The following is a 14,547-nucleotide window of genomic DNA, read 5'->3' on the forward strand; positions in this document are numbered from 1 at the left end:
GCCAACAAGTGACATAGGCTAGAACCATACATCCATATTGTCCATGCAAGAAATAGTATAACCATAATTCAGTTGTTAATATGATAAAAGGCATCCATAGCCAACAAGTGACATAGGCTAGAACCATACATCCATATTGTCCATGCAAGAAATAGTATAACCATAATTCAGTTGATAATATGATAAAAGGCATCCATAGCCAACAAGTGACATAGGCTAGCCCATAGCATCAGGCTGAAATAATTTTTGTCTGAGAAAACTTGATAGAAAGTATGTTGCCTTTGCGCCCCTCTTTTGAAGAAAATGTTTATTTTGATGCCTCTCCAGTGTGCCTTGGTGCCTCTCCAGTGTGCCTTAGTGCCCTAATTTCTGTTGTTAAAATGTAGACAACATTTGCCATGTCCCACAAAAATTAAAATTCGAGCCCTGGAATATACACATATTATTCTAAACTTAATAAGTGAACAGAATATGCGTTATGCTAAACTATAAGCCGGCGCAAGCTGCAAGCAAATGAAATTAACATTCGACAATTTCCAGAATCCTGTACGTTATCATTTTTAATAAATCAATTTAACACTCTCCATAACAGTTTGTTGTGTTTAAATAATGGAACTATCTCATTTAACAGTTTATCACGTTTTCCATTTAATCTCTGCTAATTTCACTGTGCCACAAATACACCATATATCAGTCCATCATACATTTAATTTAATCGCTTTATTCACCATATGAGTCCAATACGATTTTTATTTAATCACTTTACAAAATTTCACAATGCTACAAACATATCTCAGTTTATAACACATTTAATTTAATCACTTATTTACCATGCCATTAACAGACCATATGAGTTTTGTTTAATCAATGCATTAAATTTCACCAAGCCATAAATACAAAATATCAGTTGATAATAGATTTAATGTAAACACTTTGTTTAATTTCAAGTCATAAATACAAAAATATCGGTTGATAATAGATTTCGTATAAACACTGTTTAATTTCACCAAGCCATAAATATGGTACATGGTAACAGTTTAATACAATTTTCACTTAATCACTTGGTTTAATTTCACCATGCCAATGAAAATCCTGAATTACACCAGAAGCGTTTACCGTAATCATTCGAGCACTTGATATCATTACACCTTGCTAAGAGATACATGTACAAATTTAGAACAGGTCCAACATGTTCTCTCCAGTTTTAGGAGTTTAAAGTTTGTTTTGCTTAACAACACTACTAGAGCACATTGACTTTTTTTTATTAATCATCGGCTATTGGATGTCAAACATTTGATAATTTTGATCAATTTTAAGAGTTACATCCTGGCAGTTTAATGGTCTAAATTTAGAACAGGTCCCTCATGCTCTCTCCAGTTTTAAGAGTTACATCCTGGCAGTTTAATGGTCTAAATTTAGAACAGGTCCATCATGCTCTCTCCAGTTTTAAGAGTTACATCCTGGCAATTTAATGGTCTAAGTTTAGAACAGGTCCATCATGCTCTCTCCAGTTTTAAGAGTTACATCCTGGCAGTTTAATGGTCTAAGTTTAGAACAGGTCCATCATGCTCTCTCCAGTTTTAAGAGTTACATCCTGGCAGTTTAATGGTCTAAGTTTAGAACAGGTCCATCATGCTCTCTCCAGTTTTGTGCGAAGTGCGGTATAATGCAAGGTGAAGGTTATTGGAGTGACTATATCATTTTCCTGATCATGTAGTTGAGAATGCCACCATTACGGAAATACTCCAGCTCCACATCCGTGTCGAATCGTGCCTTTACCTGGAACGAACGGCCATCACCAAGCTGTGGAACGAAAACAGAGAAATAATATGTGGGAACACACACACACACACACACCCACACACACACGCACACACACACACACACACATACTAAGAGACACACCCACCCACCCACATACACTCACAAGTATACAGCCATAGTATGTAGGAACACACACACTAAGAGACACACCCACCCACCCACATACATACTCATAAGTATACAGCCGTTGTATGTAGGAACACACACACACTAAGAGATACACCCACCCACCCACATACACACACGCTCACAAGTATACAGCCATAGTATGCAGGAACACACACACACACACACACACACGCTCACAAGTATACAGCCATAGTATGTAGGAACACACACACACACACGCTCACAAGTATACAGCCATAGTATGTAGGAACACACACACACCCACCCACATACACACACGCTCACAAGTATACAGCCATAGTATGCAGGAACACACACACACACACACACACACACACGCTCACAAGTATACAGCCATAGTATGTAAGAACACACACACACACACTAAGACACACCCACACACACGCTCACAAGTATACAGCCATAGTATGTAGGAACACACACACACACCCACCCACATACACACACGCTCACAAGTATACAGCCATAGTATGTAGGAACACACACACACACACACTAAGACACACACACCCACCCACATACACACACGCTCACAAGTATACAACCATAGTATGTAGGAACACACACACACACACACACACACACACACGCTCACAAGTATACAGCCATAGTATGTAGGAACACACACACACGCTCACAAGTATACAGCCATAGTATGTAGGAACACACACACACACGCTCACAAGTATACAGCCATAGTATGTAGGAACACACACACACACACACTAAGACACACACACGCTCACAAGTGTACAGCCATAGTATGTAGGAACACACACACACACACACGCTCACAAGTATACAGCCATAGTATGTAGGAACACACACACTAAGAGACACACCCACACACACGCTCACAAGTATATAGCCATAGTATGTAGGAACACACACACACACACACGCTCACAAGTATACAGCCATAGTATGTAGGAACACAAACACACACGCTCACAAGTATACAGCCATAGTATGTAGGAACACACACACACACACACTAAGAGACACACCCACCCACCCACATACACACACGCTCAAAATTATACAGCCATAGTATGTAGGAACACACACACACACTAAGAGACACACCCACCCACCCACATACACACACGCTCACAAGTATACAGTCATAGTATGTAGGAACACACACACACACACACACACACACACACACACACACACATGCTCACAAGTATACAGCCATAGTATGTAGGAACACACACACACACCCACACTAAGAGACACACCCACCCACATACACACACATAAGTATACAGCCATAGTATGTAGGAACACACACACACACACACACACACATACACGCTCACACTAAGAGACACACACACACCCACACGCTCACACTCACACACCACTAGAGCACACCGATTTATTAATTGTTACTCTACTGGATGTCAAACATTTGGTAATTCCGACATATAGTCTTACATCCGTTACAGGTTTCAATTAGCAGCAAGGGATCTCTTATATTTTCTTTCTCACAGACTCTTTTACATAATATATAATTTTTTATTTTTAATGAAAATAACCAAATTAATATTCTTCGTTTCATATACAATAGCCAATCTATAGTTTTGTGCTGGGGTGTTGTGGAACATACAACGCAAGCACCTCAAGCGAGCACACAACTAACCAAGCTAACTCCCGCCCCCTCCTACAGATGTAGAATCATGTGGCAAATGGTGAATCTTATTAATTTTCCATCGCAGTAGATACGATTTAAACAAACAAAATGACAATTTACCTTAACATCCAGAATGTGTCCGGTTGTCAGTTCTGTTGGAAGCTCGATGGAATACGTCTCCTTGCCCGTCAATTTCAGTGAGTCTGCGTTCTGTCCATCGAGATACTGGAGGGGTACCAGGCCCATCCCAATCAGGTTACTACGGTGAATTCTCTCATAGCTTTCTGCGATCACTGCCCGAACCCCCTGGAAACAAAAAAATGTATTATAATGATATCAATACTAAAGTATAATGATGACTGTCTAGAAACCTGCAAAATATTAATCATCACAACCATCTAGAAATCAAGTTAGTCCCATAATTTCACATATTTATCTTACAGAGAGTTGTTTATATAGAGCATACTACATGAGTGGCTGTTAGATACCATTTATCTCACAGCGAGTCGTTTACATAGAGAATACTACATGAGTGGCTGTTAGATACCATTTATCTCACAATGAGTTGTTTATATAGAGAATACTACATGAGTGACTGTTAAATACCATTTATCTTAACAACGAGTTGTTTATATAGAGCATACTACATGAGTGGCCGTTAGATACCATTTATGTAACAACGAGTTGTTTATATAGAGCATACCACATTAGTGGCCGTTAGATACCATTTATCTTACAACAAGTTGTTTATATAGAGAATACTACATGAGTGGCCGTTAGATACCATTTATCTGACAACGAGTTGTTTATATAGAGCATACTACATGAGTGGCTGTTAGATACCATTTATCTCACGAGTCGTTTACATAGAGAATACTACATGAGTGGCTGTTAGATACCATTTATCTCACAATGAGTTGTTTATATAGAGAATACTACATGAGTGACTGTTAAATACCATTTATCTTAACAACGAGTTGTTTATATAGAGCATACTCATGAGTGGCCGTTAGATACCATTTATGTAACAACGAGTTGTTTATATAGAGCATACCACATTAGTGGCCGTTAGATACCATTTATCTTACAACAAGTTGTTTATATAGAGAATACTACATGAGTGGCCGTTAGATACCATTTATCTCACGAGTTGTTTATATAGAGCATACTACATGAGTGGCCGTTAGATACCATTTATCTCACGAGTTGTTTATATAGAGAATACTACATGAGTGGCCGTTAGATACCATTTATCTGACAACGAGTTGTTTATATAGAGCATACTACATGAGTGGCCGTTAGATACCATTTATCTCACGAGTTGTTTATATAGAGAATACTACATGAGTGGACGCTAGATACCGTTTATCTCACAATGAGTTATTTATACAGAGAATACTACATGAGTGGCCGTTAGATACCGTTTATCTCACAACGAGTCGTTTATATAGAGCATACCACATGAGTGGCCGTTAGATACCGTTTGTCTCACAACGAGTCGTTTATATAGAGCATAGCACATGAGTGGCAGTTAGATACCGTTTATCTAACAACGAGTCGTTTATATAGAGAATATCACATGAGTGGCCGTTATATACCATTTATCTCACAACGAGTCGTTTATATAGAGAATACTACATGAGTGGCCGTTAGATACCATTTATCTCACAACAAGTCGTTTATATAGAGAATACTACATGAGTGGCCGTTAGATACCATTTATCTCACGAGTTGTTTATATAGAGAATACTACATGAGTGGCCGCTAGATACCGTTTATCTCACAACGAGTCGTTTATATAGAGCACTCTACATGAGTGGCTTTAGATACCGTTTATCTAACAACAAGTCGTTTATATAGAGCACACTACATGAGTGGCTATTAGATACCGTTTATCTAACAACGAGTTGTTTATATAGAGCACACTACATGAGTGGCTGTTAGATACTATTTATCTAACAACGAGTTGTTTATATAGAGCACACTACATGAGTGGCTGTTAGATACCATTTATCTTACGAGTTGTTTATATAGAGCACACTACATGAGTGGCTGTTAGATACCGTTTATCTTACGACGAGTTGTTTATATAGAGCATACCACATGAGTGGCTGTTAGATACCATTTATCTCACGAGTTGTTTATATAGAGCATACTACATGAGTAGCTGTTAGATACCGTTTATCTAACAACAAGTCGTTTATATAGAGCACACTACATGAGTGGCTATTAGATACCATTTATCTAACAACGAGTTGTTTATATAGAGCACACTACATGAGTGGCTGTTAGATACTATTTATCTAACAACGAGTTGTTTATATAGAGCACACTACATGAGTGGCTGTTAGATACCATTTATCTTACGAGTTGTTTATATAGAGCACACTACATGAGTGGCTGTTAGATACCGTTTATCTTACGACGAGTCGTTTATATAGAGCATACCACATGAGTGGCTGTTAGATACCATTTATCTCACGAGTTGTTTATATAGAGCACACTACATGAGTGGCTGTTAGATACCATTTATCTTACGAGTTGTTTATATAGAGCATACTACATGAGTAGCTGTTAGATATCGTTTATCTAACAACGAGTTGTTTATATAGAGCACACTACATGAGTGGCCGTTAGATACCATTTATCTCACAGCGAGTCGTTTATATAGAGAATACTACATGAGCGGCTGTTAGATACCGTTTATCTTACGAGTCGTTTATATAGAGCACACTACATGAGTGGCAGTTAGATACCGTTTATCTAACAACGAGTCGTTTATATAGAGAATATCACATGAGTGGCCGTTATATACCATTTATTTCACAACGAGTCGTTTATATAGAGAATACTACATGAGTGGCCGTTAGATACCATTTATCTCACAACAAGTCGTTTATATAGAGCCTACCACATGAGTGACCGTTAGATACCATTTATCTCACGAGTTGTTTATATAGAGAATACTACATGAGTGGCCGCTAGATACCGTTTATCTCACAACGAGTCGTTTATATAGAGCACACTACATGAGTGGCTGTTAGATACCGTTTATCTAACAACGAGTTGTTTATATAGAGCACACTACATGAGTGGCCGTTAGATACCATTTATCTCACAGCGAGTCGTTTATATAGAGAATACTACATGAGCGGCTGTTAGATACCGTTTATCTTACGAGTCGTTTATATAGAGCACACTACATGAGTGGCAGTTAGATACCGTTTATCTAACAACGAGTCGTTTATATAGAGAATATCACATGAGTGGCCGTTATATACCATTTATCTAACAACGAGTCGTTTATATAGAGAATACTACATGAGTGGCCGTTAGATACCATTTATCTCACAACAAGTCGTTTATATAGAGCCTACCACATGAGTGACCGTTAGATACCATTTATCTCACGAGTTGTTTATATAGAGAATACTACATGAGTGGCCGCTAGATACCGTTTATCTCACAACGAGTCGTTTATATAGAGCACACTACATGAGTGGCTGTTAGATACCGTTTATCTAACAACGAGTTGTTTATATAGAGCACACTACATGAGTGGCTGTTAGATACTATTTATCTAACAACGAGTTGTTTATATAGAGCACACTACATGAGTGGCTGTTAGATACTATTTATCTAACAACGAGTTGTTTATATAGAGCACACTACATGAGTGGCTGTTAGATACCGTTTATCTTACGACGAGTCGTTTATATAGAGCATACCACATGAGTGGCTGTTAGATACCATTTATCTCACGAGTTGTTTATATAGAGCACACTACATGAGTGGCTGTTAGATACCATTTATCTTACGAGTTGTTTATATAGAGCATACTACATGAGTAGCTGTTAGATATCGTTTATCTAACAACGAGTTGTTTATATAGAGCACACTACATGAGTGGCTGTTAGATACCGTTTATCTAACAACGAGTTGTTTATATAGAGCACACTACATGAGTGGCCGTTAGATACCATTTATCTCACAGCGAGTCGTTTATATAGAGAATACTACATGAGCGGCTGTTAGATACCGTTTATCTTACGAGTCGTTTATATAGGGCACACTACATGAGTGGCAGTTAGATACCGTTTATCTAACAACGAGTCGTTTATATAGAGAATATCACATGAGTGGCCGTTATATACCATTTATCTCACAACGAGTCGTTTATATAGAGAATACTACATGAGTGGCCGTTAGATACCATTTATCTCACAACAAGTCGTTTATATAGAGCCTACCACATGAGTGACCGTTAGATACCATTTATCTCACGAGTTGTTTATATAGAGAATACTACATGAGTGGCCGCTAGATACCGTTTATCTCACAACGAGTCGTTTATATAGAGCACACTACATGAGTGGCTGTTAGATACCGTTTATCTAACAACGAGTTGTTTATATAGAGCACACTACATGAGTGGCTGTTAGATACTATTTATCTAACAACGAGTTGTTTATATAGAGCACACTACATGAGTGGCTGTTAGATACTATTTATCTAACAACGAGTTGTTTATATAGAGCACACTACATGAGTGGCTGTTAGATACCATTTATCTTACGAGTTGTTTATATAGAGCACACTACATGAGTGGCTATTAGATACCGTTTATCTAACAACGAGTTGTTTATATAGAGCACACTACATGAGTGGCTGTTAGATACTATTTATCTAACAACGAGTTGTTTATATAGAGCACACTACATGAGTGGCTGTTAGATACCATTTATCTTACGAGTTGTTTATATAGAGCACACTACATGAGTGGCTGTTAGATACCGTTTATCTTACGACGAGTCGTTTATATAGAGCATACCACATGAGTGGCTGTTAGATATCATTTATCTTACGAGTTGTTTATATAGAGCATACTACATGAGTGGCTGTTAGATATCGTTTATCAAACGAGTCGTTTATATAGAGCACACTACATGAGTGGCTGTTAGATACCGTTTATCTAACAACGAGTCGTTTATATAGAGCACACTACATGAGTGGCTATTAGATACCGTTTATCTAACAACGAGTTGTTTATATAGAGCACACTACATGAGTGGCTGTTAGATACTATTTATCTAACAACGAGTTGTTTATATAGAGCACACTACATGAGTGGCTGTTAGATACCGTTTATCTAACAACGGGTCGTTTATATAGAGCAGACTACATGAGTGGCCGTTATATACCATTTATCTAACGAGTCATTTATATAGAGCAGACTACATGAGTGGCCGTTTGATACCATTTATCTAACGAGTCGTTTATATAGAGCACACTACATGAGTGGCTGTTAGATACTGTTTATATAACAACGAGTCGTTTATATAGAGCACACTACATGAGTGGCTGTTAGATACCGTTTATCTAACAACGAGTTGTTTATATAGAGCACAGTACATGAGTGGCCGTTAGATACCATTTATCTCACAGCGAGTCGTTTATATAGAGAATACTACATGAGTGGCTGTTAGATACCGTTTATCTTACGAGTTGTTTATATAGAGCACACTACATGAGTGGCTGTTAGATACAGTAGAATTTAAACTTATTGTAGTTTATGCTGAAGAGCTTGGCGATAGAGAGGCTGGGCGTGTTTTTGATGTGGACAAAAAGTGTGTAAGACAGTGGTGAGTAAATAAACCGGTATTACCCAAACAAGCTAGATGATTTCGTACTACGCAATGGCTGAAACTCGAACAAGTCTTATTGAAATACCATGTTTTTGTCTTTTTATTTTATTTCAACACTGCATTTGGCAATAAATGATTATTGAGGTTAAAAAAAAAAAAATTGTATCACCCGCAGCAGCAGCCGCAGAAGGCAATTTTCAATATTTTAAAACATATAGCCTGCAGGCTACACACATGAAATTACAGTACAATGAATTCATACAAAACGACAAACAATTGTGATATGCAAAATGACGGACGACAACGTGCACTCACGAGCAAGGACGGCCCTTTAGCGGCCCAGTCCCTCGACGAGCCAGAGCCGTAGTCCTTCCCAGCCAATAGAATTACTGGTTTCCCTTCACTGCGGTACCGCTCTGCCACATCAAACACATCCATCTGTAAACAGAAACAATACGTTAAAGTTTGTTTTGTTTAACGACACGAGATCAATTAATCATCGGCTTCTGGAAGTCTGTTTAATGACACCACTCGAACACATTGATTAATTAATCATCGGCTTCTGGAAGTCTGTTTAATGACACCACTCGAACACATTGATTAATTAATCATCAGCTTCTGGAAGTCTGTTTAATGACACCACTCGAACACATTGATTAATTAATCATCAGCTTCTGGAAGTCTGTTTAATGACACCACTCGAACACATTGATTAATTAATCATCGACTTCTGGAAGTCTGTTTAATGACACCACTCGAACACATTGATTAATTAATCATCGGCTTCTGGAAGTCTGTTTAATGACACCACTCGAACACATTGATTAATTAATCATCAGCTTCTGGAAGTCTGTTTAATGACACCACTCGAACACATTGATTAATTAATCATCGACTTCTGGAAGTCTGTTTAATGACACCACTCGAACACATTGATTAATTAATCATCGACTTCTGGAAGTCTGTTTAATGACACCACTCGAACACATTGATTAATTAATCATCAGCTTCTGGAAGTCTGTTTAATGACACCACTCGAACACATTGATTAATTAATCATCAGCTTCTGGAAGTCTGTTTAATGACACCACTCGAACACATTGATTAATTAATCATCGACTTCTGGAAGTCTGTTTAATGACACCACTCGAACACATTGATTAATTAATCATCGGCTTCTGGAAGTCTGTTTAATGACACCACTCGAACACATTGATTAATTAATCATCGACTTCTGGAAGTCTGTTTAATGACACCACTCGAACACATTGATTAATTAATCATCGGCTTCTGGAAGTCTGTTTAATGACACCACTCGAACACATTGATTAATTAATCATCGACTTCTGGAAGTCTGTTTAATGACACCACTCGAACACATTGATTAATTAATCATCGACTTCTGGAAGTCTGTTTAATGACACCACTCGAACACATTGATTAATTAATCATCGACTTCTGGAAGTCTGTTTAATGACACCACTCGAACACATTGATTAATTAATCATCGGCTTCTGGAAGTCTGTTTAATGACACCACTCGAACACATTGATTAATTAATCATCAGCTTCTGGAAGTCTGTTTAATGACACCACTCGAACACATTGATTAATTAATCATCAGCTTCTGGAAGTCTGTTTAATGACACCACTCGAACACATTGATTAATTAATCATCGACTTCTGGAAGTCTGTTTAATGACACCACTCGAACACATTGATTAATTAATCTTATTACCCCAGCAGGCACTCATAACGGGGAAAATAAAAATGATAATTTCTCACATGCATTGGACTAACGAACAATGCTATTGGACGATTTGATGGTTACAAACCAATGACCGTGTCGGTACTAAATATGATGTCATCACGATTTGGCAAACACACACAATGATGTCATGTAGTTTAAAGAGTTTGCGTTTACGGCGGTCTGTTTTTGGTGTTAAATTTTTAACAAAATGTCATTTTAATGCAATTCATTATATATTTTGTACCAGAATAAAGAGAACTTTTGTTTTTGAAAATTATCTATGAAGGTGATTAAATTACAAAGTTATAGCAATACTCAGAACAATGCATAAAGTGGTTTATATCGTTTCTATACATGTACGTGCATGTGTATTGAAAATAAAGGCTTTTAGAGAAAAAATAGCTCAGGTAATGAATAGAATAACAAACTCAGTACCAGTTATTATCCTCAATATAGATTATTGGAAAATGGAAATGTTTTATTTAACGACGCACTCAACACATTTTAATTATGGTTATATGGCGTCAGACATATGGTCAAGGACCACACATATTGAGAGAGGAAACCCGCTGTCGCCACTTCATGGGCTACTCTTTCCGACTAGCAGCAAGGGATCTTTTATATACACCATCCCAGACAGGATAGCACATACCACGGCCTTTGATATACCAGTCGTGGTGCACTGGCTGTGATGAGAAATAGCGCAATGGGCCTACAAACAGGGATCAATCCCAGACCAATAGGCTATTGGAAGTTTGTTCGTTTAACGACACCACTGGAGCACATTGATTAATTAATCATCGGCTATTGGCAGTTTGTTCGTTTAACGACACCACTAGAGCACATTGATTAATTAATCATAGGCTATTGGAAGTTTGTTTGAGCACATTGATTAATTAATTAATTAATTATCGGCTACTGGAAGTCAAACATTTGGTAATTCTGATTTGTAATCATCAGAAGAAACCCACTACATTTTTTCATTAGCAGCAAGGGATCTTTTATATGCACTTTCCCACAGACAGGATAGCACATACCACAACCTTTTACTGGCCCAACACTGAATATCACTAGCCATGGGAGTGAGGCTACCATAATCTAGAAGCTCTGCTGAAACCTATTAGTCCCATCTGGTAGGACACGTACCACCTCTCCACTTGGTATGTGGATTGTTTAGATAATTGACACACTGCATGTACCACCTCTCCACTTGGTATGTGGATTGTTTAGATAACTGTGACACACTGCACGTACCACCTCTCCACTTGGTATGTGGATTGTTTAGATAATTGACACACTGCACGTACCACCTCTCCACTTTGTCCATTCCCAGTCTGGAGCTCCATGTGGTAAGACGTGTTTGTTTCACCTGTGCACACTGCACATGCTTTCGTGTGCTTGACTTGGGGGTCCTTCATTTCGTTGGTTTTGTCAGCAAAATGAAGTTTTCTACTGGGATGTATGCGGCCATTGGAACTGATTGAACGCTTCTCGTTTCGACAGCCTGCACCACCAGGTTGGATTCTTTTTTAGCGAGATTCCTTGCCTCCACGTCATTTCTCCGTCTGACTGTCGACTTGGGGTTTTTTCGTGACTCGTATGACGGCTATTCTGCAGAATGCCACGGTTGTTCGCGTTTAGTCTCTACATGTCCGAGCCTGTCCTAGCAGCACTGGAAGATTGACCGCCCCACTCTAAGAAGAAATAGGAAGCGGGGTCGGCCCCTACTACTCTTTTTCTAGACTTTACCTTGCTTTATAGTGATACCATCTCGTATCCTCCGGAGTCGGGCCCGTCCGCACCACTATACCAAACCATGACGACTGGACTATACCCTAGTCTGATACTCTCTCCCGTTCAGACGGATCCGGCTTCTCAAGATCTGTATTTCAGCACAGCACTACACCTTCAACGTCAATCGACTATCAATCTAGAGGTTTTCTTGACGGGAATGCAACCCATCTCGTCCCTTTAAGCTGTGCACACAATTGGCAAACGGCCTTAACGAGGCCACTCGCGTGGACATATCGATCGGACTTTAAACTTTTAGATCTGCGTTCAAACTTTTATGTCGAAATTACTTCTTTTTTTTAAAACATTATTAAATAGTCCGATCCTCTCTTCTTTCTCTTATTTAATTTTGGACTGTCCTTCTAAAATGCTCCAAATTATATAAATATTTTCAAAATTCTGCCCATTTTCAACCCCCCCCCCCCCCCCCCCCCCCCCCCCATATCCATCCCGAGTCAGGCCACCGATCTTATCGGAGGTCAGACTCGGGATGGGCGTGTTCGAAACCCTAGTGGTATATGGGCACATTAAACTAGTTATCATCATCATCCACTTTGTATGTGGATTGTTTAAACAACTGTGACACGCTGCACGTACCACCTCTCCACTTGGTATCTGCATTGTTTAAATAACTGTGACACGCTGCACGTAACTGTGACACACTGCATGTACCACCTCTCCACTTGGTATGTGCATTGTTTAACTAACTGTGGCACACTGCACGTACCACCTCTCCACTTGGTATCTGCATTGTTTAAATAACTGTGACACGCTGCACGTAACTGTGACACGCTGCACGTACCACCTCTCCACTTGGTATGTGCATTGTTTAACTAACTGTGGCACAATGCACATACCACCTCTCCACTTGGTACGTGCATTGTTTAAATAACTGACACACTGCACGTACCACCTCTCCACTTGGTATGTGCATTGTTTAAATAACTGACACACTGCATGTACCACCTCTCCACTTGGTACATGCATTGTTTAAATAACTGACACACTGCATGTACCACCTCTCCACTTGGTACGTGCATTGTTTAAATAACTGACACACTGCATGTACCACCTCTCCACTTGGTACGTGCATTGTTTAAATAACTGTGACACAATGCATGTACCACCTCTCCACTTGGTACGTGCATTGTTTAAATAACTGTGACACACTGCACGTACCACCTCTCCACTTGGTACGTGCATTGTTTAACTAACTGTGGCACACTGCACGTACCACCTCTCCACTTGGTACGTGCATTGTTTAACTAACTGTGGCACACTGCACGTACCACCTCTCCACTTGGTATCTGCATTGTTTAACTAACTGTGACACAATGCACGTACCACCTCTCCACTTGGTACGTGCATTGTTTAAATAACTGTGACACAATGCACGTACCACCTCTCCACTTGGTACGTGCATTGTTTAACTAACTGTGACACAATGCACGTACCACCTCTCCACTTGGTATGTGCATTGTTTAAATAACTGTGACACGCTGCACGTAACTGTGACACGCTGCACGTACCACCTCTCCACTTGGTATGTGCATTGTTTAACTAACTGTGGCACAATGCACGTACCACCTCTCCACTTGGTACGTGCATTGTTTAACTAACTGTGACACAATGCACGTACCACCTCTCCACTTGGTATCTGCATTGTTTAAATAACTGTGACACGCTGCACGTAACTGTGACACGCTGCACGTACCACCTCTCCACTTGGTATGTGCATTGTTTAACTAA

The 14,547-nt window shown here is 39.1% G+C and overlaps 1 protein-coding gene across 1 annotated transcript in view; it reads right to left on the reverse strand.

The window, feature by feature from the left end:
• Positions 1-705: 705 nt before the first annotated feature.
• The window catches only part of LOC121373086 (cytoplasmic aconitate hydratase-like), a 65,190-nt gene continuing 51,348 nt past the window's right edge, over positions 706-14,547 (reverse strand). The window contains exons 19-21 of the mRNA XM_041499533.1: positions 9,574-9,696; positions 3,734-3,919; positions 706-1,803 (exon numbers count right to left, since the gene is read on the reverse strand). Coding sequence (XP_041355467.1) covers positions 1,693-1,803; positions 3,734-3,919; positions 9,574-9,696 — 420 coding nt within the window. The 3' untranslated portion in view covers positions 706-1,692. The remainder of the gene's footprint in view (positions 1,804-3,733; positions 3,920-9,573; positions 9,697-14,547) is intronic.

Source organism: Gigantopelta aegis, chromosome 5 (assembly GCF_016097555.1).
Source record: "Gigantopelta aegis isolate Gae_Host chromosome 5, Gae_host_genome, whole genome shotgun sequence".
Classification (NCBI taxonomy): domain Eukaryota; kingdom Metazoa; phylum Mollusca; class Gastropoda; order Neomphalida; family Peltospiridae; genus Gigantopelta; species Gigantopelta aegis.